This window comes from Schistosoma haematobium, chromosome 4 (assembly GCF_000699445.3).
Source record: "Schistosoma haematobium chromosome 4, whole genome shotgun sequence".
NCBI classification, from domain to species: domain Eukaryota; kingdom Metazoa; phylum Platyhelminthes; class Trematoda; order Strigeidida; family Schistosomatidae; genus Schistosoma; species Schistosoma haematobium.
Genome location: NC_067199.1, coordinates 41,568,960 through 41,581,819, shown reverse-complemented (window position 1 = coordinate 41,581,819; position 12,860 = coordinate 41,568,960). Strand labels below are relative to the sequence as shown.

Genomic DNA, 12,860 nt, shown 5'->3' with positions numbered 1-12,860 from the left:
AGGCCCTTTGTGTGTTTATGGTGATCAGGTTTTTAGACTCGTCAGCAACAGGGATTTGAAATAAGCTTCTGATAAATTCAACTTTGCAAAAAGCTTACCTCTATTCAGTTTAGCAAAAGATCTTCAGATAAGGGTAATGGATACTGATGAGTTTCTAAGGCTTCATTCAACTCGGTTGAGTAATCGGCACATAAACGGACGCTACCATTAGTCTTCTTTACTACTACTATCGGTGCAGTCCATTCTGAGAAACTCACCGGTTCAATGACACCCAGTTCCTGAAGTCGTTCTAGCTATTGTTCAACCACTGGGAGGGCAGTATGTGGTACGGGTCTTTTAGGACGAAACACTGGTTTTGATCCCTGTCGAAGGGTAAGAGCAGCCTTAAATTTAGTGCATTCTCCAAGACCATAACTAAATACCATTTTGTGTCGTTTTGATAATGCTTCCATTGAGTTTTTCTCATCAACTTTCGACGTACTGACGTTGTTGCAGATTGATTTTATGGGGTGGTCTGTTAACTTCAACCTTTCTATCCAATCAAGCCACAATAAGTCGAGTGATGGACGGTCTGTCAGAAATATTACACCCTTCTCCGTAAACTCTTTGACTGTGTCTTCACAATGAATCTCACCAGCAATGTTTAGAATTCCCCCGGATGCACTATGTGCTGATTGATGGGTTGAATATAATCTCGGTCCCCACGTTCTCCTGCTTATAAGCGTTATATCGGAAGCTGCATCTAACTGTAAGCGGGCATCATACCCATTAGTCTTGAGAGAAACATACTTTCTGCGGTTATGTGAGCCAGCTTTGTGTAGAGCTACTGTTACTTTAGCTGTTTGTGGCTTGAATCTTTCAGAATACAGTTTCGGTTGACGGCGTTTTCGGGTTTTGCAATGACTTTCTTTGTGCCCTTTTCTGGAACACACAGAACAACGATGATTTTTAAACGGACAAAACCTTTTGAAGTGCCAGCCGCCACATAACCAGCATGGGGATGATGGTTTGTCGCTGTCATTACGATAATTCTGTAAGCTGGAACCTTGTGAGACTTTTCTCTCGACTGCATTGAAATGAAGGAACTGGTTGCCGTTCTCTACCACCGAGGTATCATCCTTCAGATTCACTAAACTTTGACATTCGGTAGCTACTTCCTGCAGGTCCGTGTTGGGGTAATGTTCGAGCTTGTTTAGGATTCTTGTTCGGATGTCAGCATGCCCGGGTGAACGCAGGCTACAGATAAATACTAGTCTTTTACCAACGGTTGTAAGGTAGTTTAACATGGTTCTTTTAACCAGTACAAATTTGCGTGCTATACTTTGAGTCAGCTTTGTCTGTCTCTGACTGTCTGAACCGATTTTGATGGGACGGCATTTGAACTTAGAACTCCGCGATAGAAAATCAATTGGTTTAACTATACTAAGCTATCGTGCTACACATTAAATCTTGTACTCGAATACCTGTACGCGTAAGCGTCTATACTTGATGAAATATATTGTTGAAACCTTTTACTAAAATTTATGTTGATTAATTGTTCCTGTTCTGTTGTTATTCCTTACAGGAAATTTACTTTCAATCCATTTCTTCATTGGCACAATTCACTTCGGCCTATTTAGAATATTTACATAAATTCTCTGAGTGTATTTTAGTTCACGTACATAATACTGATATAGATTTTGTAGAATTATCACAAATCTTAGCTTGGTAAGTTTGTTTATTTAATCTATAAACGATAAAACTATAATGTACTGACGACCTTGAGCAACCTATCAGCCAATCAGGAAACACTGCCTAGTTACGAAAGAATTAATGGCAAAAAGCAGTATTATAACAATTGAATAAGAGCTTCGATTTCAATAATCAACCCTCACATGTCGAATTATTCTTTTCATTAAAAGAAGACAGTTAGGTTTTGCAGAGTAGTAGTTGGGGTACTGTTATGAGTTAGGACTATCACCACATTCAGTTCTCATCACCGACTAACACCAGCAATAATGTAAAAAGTTTAGGGTCAGACAGAAAGTGAAGAACAATTATAGTTAGCTGATGAGATGATTGTGAATCCAATAGTCAGTATTTCCCAATAAATCGATGTAAATGGAGTAATTATTAAGTATGATTAAATTACTTTGCCTTTTCACAATATACTTAGATCACTGTAATCTTCATTGTGTGCAAACAATTAGTAAGTACTACAATAGCTTTAATTGAAAAATTGTAGTATGATGACTATTAAGTAAATCTTTGCTGAACTACGTTATTATGTCTAGGCAGAAAATAAGAAATTTAATTAGATGTTAAATTTATTGATGTGATGGGCTTCTAATTTTAGTATTACTCATTTGCTAACATAAGGTTTTCATAAGAATTTAGTTCTGTTCATTTACTTGTTCTGCTTTTTATTGTCAAGGCGAACTAGTTAATTATCTATGGATATGTACATCTTTTACATGACAAAAAAAGCCGCTTAACATCTCAATTACACACAATTGTGCAGTAATTTTAGGTGTTGAAGAGAGTGTGTACTTACCATCATTATACATTATTTGGAGTCACTGTAATTACTTTATGTCGAGCTGTAGCTTAGTTAGTGAGTCACTCAGGTTCAAATTAAATTCCACTTTAATCTAGGCTACTGGATAGTATCACCGAGTATCAGATGTAGTGTGATTACAATTTGAGCCTGCTACGTAATAAATATCGAATCTGTATATTAAAAATGCAAATTTCGGAAATAAATGTTAAGTAATAAGAGTGATAATAATGATGATCTTTATTTACCCATTTGTCTGCATTTAATTCCTTTATCTTTACTTTTTGTATTAATAATAGCTTCTTCCGAATCTCTGTTGAAGCTCAAGCTTGCCTTTCTCAAGAATTCATTAGAAATATAAAAAGTGTAAGTTAGATGGTCTTCATCCCTTGTATGTACCATACTTTTCAGAATTTTATACTTTATCACTGAATTTTGAAGTGTAATCTGTCGATTAAAATGAGTTAAGCCACTAATCGCATGTACCGAGTATCGTTTATTATTACTATATCACGTCTATTTGACGGCCACCGTTACCTGAATAGCTCAACAGTAATGTCTCTGATTGTGACAGTAGTGTCAACGTACGTTCTAATCTCACAGAAATCACTTTTTTACAGTTTCCAGATGCTCCTTGTCATGCACCAATTAATAAGAAATCTACTTCAAGTGAGAGAATCCTGCCGATCTCCTTCAGGCACATGCAAGGTTAAATTCACCTGAAGCCCTCCAGAGGTTACTGCCAGTCTCAAGTGTCGGTAGAGGAGCGGGAGGGTTGGTGTTATGTTGTCTCTTATTACAGCCCAGCTACTCTGGTCGTTTAGTATTCTTGGACACTACCTTACTCGACAAGTCCCCCAAATTAGAACACGGTTGAACAGTTCTCATCACCGACTAACACCAGCAATAATGTAAAAAGTTTAGGGTTATGTAGTTTTGCGGTGTATATTACTTATGTCGACACACAATGTGAATAGAAGAACATCATTGGAACGCCTGCGACACTATGGTGTACCTGAGAAAATGGTTAATACCATACTGAATTCATACGACGGAGTACACTACAAAGTCATGCATAGAGGACAGCTGAGAGACGCACTCCAACTAAAAATCGGAGTCAAACAAGGTTGGTTACTCTCTCTGATGGTTGACTGATAATTAAAACCTCCACATCTCAGCGACACCTTAAAGCCTTCAAATGCCCTGATATGGCCGAGAGTGGGGTGGGTTCGCCCTCCCTCACGAAATACTCTCACACGGTCACGCGTACACAGCCTCTGCCAGGGAAGTACTACTCATTGCCTTCTCGTGTCGGGGGTGTTGTTTACGAAAATGAGAAGACGAAAAGCGAATGTCCGGCGCTTTAACCGGATCCCAAACCAAGGGTGCACATGGGCTCCAGTTTCCTGAAGGAACAAATGGCGTATGAACAAATTTCCGGTCACCGGCTACCATGAGACTGCATCTCCTCACGATGCTACATTGCCTTGTGGGTTGGATCTTTAGGTCAAGGGCTCGGGGTGTGTTCCCCTAAGATAGACGATGGGCGGAATTTTTCGAAGGGCAGTTCGACTGGCCTGCTTCTCCGGCAACATCGGTCAGACTGTCCTGCCCTCCATGGCCGGTGACGACTAATCCACCAAATGAGGAGGAAGTCCGCAAGGAACTCCAACTCTTGAAGCGTTACAAATCACCGGGCCCAGATGACTTACCTCCGGCTCTTTTTAAAGATGGTGGTGACTTTCTGACTAAGGAACTGACGACGTTGTTTACAAAGGTTTGGGAACTAGAGAGTGTACCAACGTCATGGAATGAGTCGATAGTTGTCCCTATCTTTAAAAATGGTTCACGTCGTTCCTGTGACAACTATCGAGGGATAAGTCTACTTCCGATTGCGTCCAAGCTATTGGCTTCCGTCATACTTCGTAGGTTGTTCAAAACCCGAGAAAGATTGACTCGCGAGGAGCAGGCTGGGTTTCGTTCTGGTCAAGGATGTATTGATCATATCTTCACCCTCCACCAAATGTTAGAACACCGTCATACTTATCAAAGGCCAACAATCGTAGTGTTTCTTGACATCAGGGCTGCCTTCGATTCGTTGGACGGGACTGTTCTCTCCGATTGTCTATTGAAGGGTGTGCCTGAGAAGTTTATTAACATCCTAAAAGCCCTATATACAAACACCTCAGGTAGAGTGAGGGCATAAAACCACCTTTCTCCATTGTTCCATTCGAGCAGTGGGGTTAGGCAGGGTTGCCCAATCTAACCATTCCTCTTCAACTTTGCCATCGACGACATTCTGGAAACAGCTCTGATGGATGTAAGTAATGGTGGTGTGGATCTGTTGCCTGGAGAAAGACTTCTCGACCTTGAGTATGCGGATGATATTGTCTTACTGTGCGATAATGCCCAAGCCATGAAATCCGCACTTAATCAGTTGGCAATCTTTGTTCGTAGGTATGGTATGTGCTTTGCACCTTCGAAGCGCAAAGTACTTCTACAAGACTGGCAGGATTCTAATCCTGTACTCACTCTGGATGGTGAGCAGATAGAAGTAGTCGAGAAGTTCGTGTATCTGGGTAGCTGCATAAGTGCTGATTCTTGCGTGAGGGACGAGATCAATTCATGTAAAAGGTCGGATCTACAACACGTCGGTGAGAGCAGTTTCGCTCTATGCTCGTGAAACCTGGCCTCTCCGAGTTGAGGACGTTAGACGACTCTCTGTGTTCGATCATCACTGTCTCCGAAGGATTGCTGACATCCAGTGGCAACACCATGTTAGTAATGCAGAGGTTCGGCATCCTGTGTTCGGGCACAGAGACGATAATGTAATCGGTGTCACCATCTTGAAACATCGACTTCGGTGGCTTGGACATGTTCTACGAATGTCGTCCCAAAGAATTCCACGTCGTACATTATTTGTCGACTCTGAGACTGGCTGGAAAAAGCGGAGAGATGGTCAGTATATGACATGGTGTCGTGGTATGAAAGAAAGCTGCAAAGGGCTGGCTTGTGTTGGTCCTTCACGACTCCCTAGCTGGGGTCCGAGAAATGGTGCGACACATTGGCTAGAGACGTTATCAGATATGGCTCAGAATAGAAGCCAGTGGCGATCCTGCTGTAACCTTCTTTTACTTTCTTCATAAAAAAGTGGTTGTTTCTTCCTTAACTGAAAGACTTATTCTGATTGTACCTTTCCGTTCCCCCGTTATTATCCTTATTATTATTGCACTACCTTACACCAATCTCTTCGTTACTGTTCTCTCTTTCTTTTACGCTCCTTACCTTTTCTTTTTCCTTCTCTTTAAATTCTCATTGTTTTGTGTGGCGCATATATATTTGGCGCAATCTTGTACCAATATTTATGTGTTCAAATAATAATAATAAATAAACCACATCTCAGGGGAAGCACGAGGCATAGTGGACAGCTTGCATGCAACTAGGCGATTTCGATTTCGTAGTTGACCTAGCCCTTCAGTCTCACACACATCAAAAAATGCAGGTGAAGAAAGCTAGAGTAGTAGCAGCAGTATCTGGACAGTATCAGCAATAAACAAGTGAGATCTAATGCAGATGTGAAGGTACGGGTAGGGAGAGCAAGGGCAGCATTCATACAGTTGAAGAACATATGGAACTCAAAACAACTGTCAACCAATATCAGAGTCACAATCATCAATACGAACGTCAGGATAGTTCTACTGTACGGAGCCGAAACTTATTTACAAAAAGTGATATTTAGTGAAACAGGCAGAATGAAACAATAGTCTACTAAATGTTTTTGTATAAAAATGAAATGTTAAATTTTTGTGTGACGTACTTGTTGCAATTTACGACTGATAACTAAGTTCTCTTTTATGACTTCAGAGAGTTTCTTTTCGGCTGTTTGCGCAGCAGATAAGGCAGATTCGACACGGGATTCCATTTCTTCGAGACGAACATTTGACTGAGTAGTTATTAAATCCAGTTGGGACTCGAAGTATGCACGTTGTGATTCCAGTTGACTTGTTAAGATGGCACTGAATTCCATGCTAATTATATCTAGCTTTTTGTTACCAGTTTCATTATTGGGTCCAAGCTGAAACAAATACAAGGCAGCTATATGAAGGATTATATATTAGCCTATAAACCAGGTTATACACGGTTGTATTATTCTGAACGATGAAGTATGGTGAGACGAAAACAGAAAAATTACTTAAGATCAATTGTTTCTCTGACTATAATCGAAGTAGAAAAGTTTGGGAATAACCCGTCCACTCTCTTGTTAGTTAGAATCACCAAGCGAAACCTAGACTTAGTAGTGTCATTATGAAGCTTCCGGCGTTTCATAGCAAAATTAGTGAACAGAAAATAAGCGACAAACTTTTTCTAACATTCATGTAAACCATTCTTGCAAGCATAGAAATACTATTAAGATAAGGTTAGTTAAATAATTTAGCTGTTTGTCAGTCAGTTACAACGTAGAACCAGGCACATATGTGCATCGGTCCAAGTTGCCATACCTCATTAACACAGCAAGATGAACACCGGATTCATAGGAGTGGTTAGGTCAAAGGTGGTAATATATAGGAGAAAGATTGCATATAAGGATATAGTATAGGAAGGAAGAATTAGTTAGTAGAAGGAAAGATATGAAGTGATTTTAATCTCTTAGTTTAAGGAAAGACAGGGAGTGTATACACCTACGCCATTGTGATCGATTCTGAGCCATGTCACCAAGAGTCTCCAGCCATTGGTTACGAAAGTCACGCGGACCCCAACCAAGTAGTCTGCATCTACCAATATGGCTAAGACTAGAAGTTAGTGACTTCAAGTACTGATGTCACGTTTTGGTTTAGCCACCCCTAACTTTTTTCCAACCATCCCCAACACTAGTTAGCATTACGCGCCGTGGTAATCGGTGTTCAGTCATACGTAACACGTGGCCCAACCATCTCAGTTGATGAATATTCACAACCTCATCGACTGATTTACCATCATTCCCTAATACCCTATGTTTAACCTCACTATTACTTACCAGGTGATCCCAGCAGACGCCAGCAATATTTCTGAGGCATCTGCGGTCAAATACTAATAGCTTAAGAGTATCTTCTACTCTTAATAGCCACGTCTCGCAGTCGTAAAGTAGAACAGAACGAACTTCCATACAGTATACTCGTCCTTTTATTGATAGACAAATATCTCACCTTCGCCATAGGTCAAGTAGGTTGGCAAAATGCAAACGAGCTTTCTGAATCCGTGCTGAGATTTCGTCAGACACCAACCCATTAAGGTGACCAGACTTCCAAGATAAGTGAAGTTGTCGACGCGTTCAACTACTTCACTCCCAATCAGTAGTCCAGGTGTTGACGCAGGTCAGTCCTGGAGCAACAACTTGCATTTAGAGGGGGAGAAACGCATCCCGAACATCCTGGCATTGTTGCTCAGTGCTATCAAAAGACTGCATTTTATCAGCGACATCACCAAACAGGACTATATCATTTGTGTATTTTAGGTAGATAAGTGCACCACCTAGAAGAGTTGAAAGTTGAAATAGGAGTAATAATAGGAATTGAAGAGGGAGATTGATTATGGATACAGTGATCTTAAGTGCTGTTAGAGGTATGAGGGCAGTTATCGCTTCCCGATTGCCCATACCGTGGAAGGGTTCTCCTGGAGGTACCTGAAAAGGAAATTGGGTTAGAGGTGGTCTTAGTGACCTGAGAGTCTCATTAGTGCCTAAGAGACAGTCAGTCAGTCAATAACAACGTAGAACTTCGTACGTACGTACATCAGTTCGAATTGCCACACCACATTAGCACAGAGATGCAGTGGTCGATTCAAATCCCGTAGTGGTAGAGGTAGTAAGAGTATAAGCAGTAATCGGGAAGATTAGGGTTTGGAGATGTTATTTAAAGAGTATAATACAGTGAAATAAATTTGGGAAGAGAAAAAAAAGAGACAAGGAGGAATGAGATCAAAATTTGGGAGAACACAAAGAGTGTATGCACCTGCGCCATTGCAAACGATTTTGAGCCATGTCATTCAGGGTCTCTAACCATCGGTTGCTATCATATCGCGGTCCCCAACTAGCTAGTCTACACCTACCAACATGACTCAGTCCATTTGTCTGACTTCATGGATTTGTGCCATGATTTGGTCTGGCGGCGAGATGATAAAGAGACGTGAGGAGGTTTAGTCATGGAGATAAGAGAGGTATTAGGAGGTGTAGGAAGGATTTTAATGTTGCCACACCCCTCTACAGTCAGCAGTACGACTTCGCCCTCGGACCTTGAGTTACTGCTTTTAGTCTTACCGTTCTCCAATCGACCTGCCTAGCATGGTAGAACCTACAGGAACATATGTTCCAGCCAATATAGCTCGGTTGGGTCGTCACGATAGGCAAGCCCGACCACCACGTCAAGGTAATAGCAACGGTCGGGAATTTAGCTGTATACTGAATTTAACAAATAAGATAGTAAAAGGTCTTATATCATTTCATCCTTACGAGCAAAGGACAGATATCATCATTAATATCCAAAAGGTTTGGCAAAAGTATTCAAGGCTAAAGAAAAAAACCTGTCTTATTTATATGATTGGTGTGTTTATTTATTTATTACTTATTTGAACACAAATATTGGTACAAGAAAGCACCAGATACATATGCGCCACCCAAATCTCACTTGATTTAAGCGAGGGCTGCGACACCGCTCGGGTGCCCAAACCGAAGCAAGTGGTTTTCTTATGGACCCACACCCGGAGTCTTCGACCTGAATGTCTGATCCACAAGGCAGTGGAGCACCGTAAGGAGATGCAGTCTTATGGTAGCCGGTGACCAACGATTGGTTCACACGCCATTTGTTCCTTCAGGAAACTGGAGCCCACGTGCACCATTGGTTTGGAGTCTGAGTTTTCCAACCCCCCCCCTACGTGGACTCTCCGTGTCCACCAACCCGGTTAGAGAGTCGGAGTTTCGCTTTTCGTTCTCTCAATTTCGTACACAACAGTAATGCCACGAGGAGGCAGTGAGTAGGACTTCCCTGGCAGAGGCTATACACGCGTGGACATATGAAAGCATTTCGAGAGGGTGAGCTGACTCTCTCCACTCTCGGACGTACCAGGACATCTGGGGAGTGTAAATTAGTATCAATTTTTGGGTCAAATACAGAAACTGCTCAGAAAGCATTTTAGTAAATAATTCAATGTCATAACCTAGTCAAATAAGTTAGAATTTCAAGATGAGAAGAATATGGTAAAAATACATTGACTTCGTATGTTTTTATACAACCCACTAAATAAACTTTTATACAAACGCATATCTTAGTAACCTAACATTTCGCGCTACACAAAAGAATACACTAATAGCAAGAAAACAAAAACGGTAAATTTACTGACCTGAACTAATTTGCCATCCTCATGATTAACAGCCAGCCGATGAACATATGCATCGTCGGCGTAATCCCAGACCAAAGTTTTGCCGAGCTCTAAGGCGAATGTATGTCCTGTTTCCTCAAAATGCACCTGTGCATGTTTTTGACCATAACGACCACAACCAACATGACCACATATGAGACAAATCCATAAGTTTTCTCTTATATCACAGTCTGCACACTGACTGTCAGAGAGCATTTCAGGTGACTGGACATAACGGCAAACTGGGCAACTATATTAGAAAATAAGGCGGAAAAATTTTTTGTCTTACATGGTATCTTCTACCTGTGAAATACACCCATCATGGAATGTGTGGTTACATAAAATTGTAGTCAGTATCCCTTGCACGGGTTCATCCTGTGTTTAAGAATGAAGGTAGTGAAAAAGATCATAAATACAGAAACTAACCAGACGCTCCAAACACACCGGACAAGAAGGCAACTCCCTTAAATCTTTGGTGGGAAATGCAACGCCCTGAAAGTGTGAACGAGTTATGGTTAATGTAATCATACTGTAGAAGGGTGCGTGATCTCTACATGTGAGACATACATTAGTTGGCACGCTTCTTGTTCCAAATTATTGTAAGAAGTGCCATTGTAAGTATCATAAAAATGGCCTGTGTCTTCCTACAGCTGTAAAACGGAAATAACATATACGTACAGGTGTACGAAACTTTATCAATGCCATATACTGATTTGGAGTACTATCCTTTACGATTTTCAGCTCTACAATCACATTACTGAAAAGTTTACCTATAATTTACAAACAAACCGCATAGGTGAAATAAACCTCAGTAAGTCTTTCACTGTTATATGAGATGGTACAGAAAAGAAACATAGCACAGTGCTCGTAACCATGTCATTACATCGTGGAACTTCTCTCCTAAGAAGCATTAGGATGTTTTGAAACTACGTACTGATTTTTGTATATATGTATGATACCTTCAGTGGTTTCGACTGTTGGATTACCCGACAGAAAACTTATCTCTTCGCAATTGTCTAGATCCCACGACTCTGAGGTATCTGTAAGAAAATGATATTGACACACATACAGGTCCCCTACCCATTGTATACGTCTCCACAGTAATTTGATTAAATTGCCTGCTACCTTGAATATCTGAAGTATTTAATTCGGAGTGCCTAGCCTTTTTTAGCGACTTCCGAATAATAAATGGATACGGTAAGGATGGAGCTATACAGATAAAGGTGAAACATATGATAACTTACAACTGTATGAAAGCGATTTTGATAATTTCTTCTTGGTTTCCTCTAATAATATTACTAAGTGATAGAGTGAATGAGTGCCCATTCCACGAGGAAGTAGAACTAACACACCATGATGAAAAATGCTGTGGAAATGTTATTTTATCCAGGTAACAAAGAAACTGGCAACCTCAGCAAAGTAATAAAAGGTTTGTATGAAGAGTGACGTTACATTCAGTACACCGCCCTCGTTCAGGTTACTTCCAATATCCAATATATCAGTGGTGAAACCGGTTGATGTTAGCCAGTCTTTTGGTAAAGATTAAGGATCAGTTAGTGAATATGTTCGGTTTTCCTTATTTCTGAGATCTTTGTTGAATAGCATTTCATTAGGCTTCCCGTTGCGTTTAATTTATAGGTTTTGTTGAGTTTTTTGTTATAATTGACCTATATTTGCTCACTTATACCAAATTCATAGTGTTTAAATTATTTTATTGATCATTCGTCCACACCAGATCATTTTTATGTTCTTGGCGCTGCTCGCCTTTTACAACAACTGGTCAGCTTATATCACAGAACACTCGACGAGCCGACTGTTACACTTAGGAGCCACAGTAACTTCAACAGTCCTGTCTAGAGTTTTAGAACGTTAGTCGTTTCAGTTCGAACATTCAGAACACGAAATTGGCCAATATTCCTTGTGTGACAAAATACATAATCATACAGTCGAATATGTTAGTGGACAAGAAAATCCATAAAGTACAATAACTCCATACGTGAATTCCTCATGACGAAATTAGGTTGCTCGCAAGTCGGAAGCAAGGTTTTAGTCAAAACGGATATGATATCGAAAAAGTCCGGCGACTTCCAGCAAAGAGCAGCCGCTTTCCGAAACAGTAGTTCTGTAGTAACATAAGATATAACCACACAATCCTCAGAGCTGAACACGAGACTACTCTTAAAATGGATATGCGATATTTAACACGGATAAATAACTAACGATCGAAAGGTCGTGAACAATGAGTTGAATTAATCGGAGTTGATCTGATGTCATGGCTTGACCATGCAGGAGTGGTCCCTGCGGAATGTTATCTCATATCTTTTATCCATATTAAATATATTGTTCTTTCTCTAGCCTAAGCTTGTTCCGCATCATGTATTGGTAGTTGTTACGATACAGTGAGTTGGTGTAGACGATGATGTTACTTCCATGTAAAATCTCCTAGATTAAGTAATTATATCATGAAAAATCTACAATTTTAGGATTATGTCTATTATTAGAGCAGTACTAATATCATAGTAGACCATGATTCTACATTGGCAAGCCCGACTAGAGAAACACAACCTATTGTTGTTAATCCGTATTTCCACTCTAACCTTTTTCATAGATTATATTTGTGTAAACCCATTATTCTAATATTCCTCTGATTAATGATCAGATGTATTATCGTAATGTTATATTGACTAGTTCTCATAACTTACTAGCTCAATCGATAATAAAAAGTGGTCATCAATATTAACTAATTAGCTTTGATGGTTCGTTAACAAGCTTTAATAACATTTACATGCTTCAGCGACATAGACTTGTCTAAGCATCAAGCTCTAGCAAATATGACCTGTAAATAACGTAAATGTACATTGACTAACAATTCATTCAAGGACTAAGTAGTTATCTGGATCTAATTCTTAGTGTTCCTTCACTTAACACCTCATCC

The 12,860-nt window shown here is 40.1% G+C and overlaps 1 protein-coding gene across 4 annotated transcripts in view; it reads right to left on the bottom strand.

The window, feature by feature from the left end:
- Nucleotides 1–11,417, bottom strand: part of MS3_00008102 (uncharacterized protein) — a 30,407-nt gene extending 18,990 nt beyond the window's left edge. Inside the window, exons 1-10 of one of the 4 annotated variants that reach the window (XM_051216446.1) lie at nucleotides 11,170–11,412; nucleotides 11,006–11,134; nucleotides 10,860–10,965; nucleotides 10,715–10,825; nucleotides 10,604–10,682; nucleotides 10,456–10,569; nucleotides 10,352–10,417; nucleotides 10,215–10,300; nucleotides 9,908–10,175; nucleotides 6,354–6,611 (exon numbers count right to left, since the gene is read on the bottom strand). In XM_051216446.1, the coding sequence (XP_051067038.1) occupies nucleotides 6,354–6,611; nucleotides 9,908–10,175; nucleotides 10,215–10,300; nucleotides 10,352–10,417; nucleotides 10,456–10,569; nucleotides 10,604–10,682; nucleotides 10,715–10,825; nucleotides 10,860–10,965; nucleotides 11,006–11,134; nucleotides 11,170–11,251 (1,299 nt within the window). In that variant the 5' untranslated portion in view covers nucleotides 11,252–11,412. The other 3 variants (XM_051216447.1, XM_051216448.1, XM_051216449.1) reach the window with 3 other exon arrangements.
- Nucleotides 11,418–12,860: the final 1,443 nt, after the last annotated feature.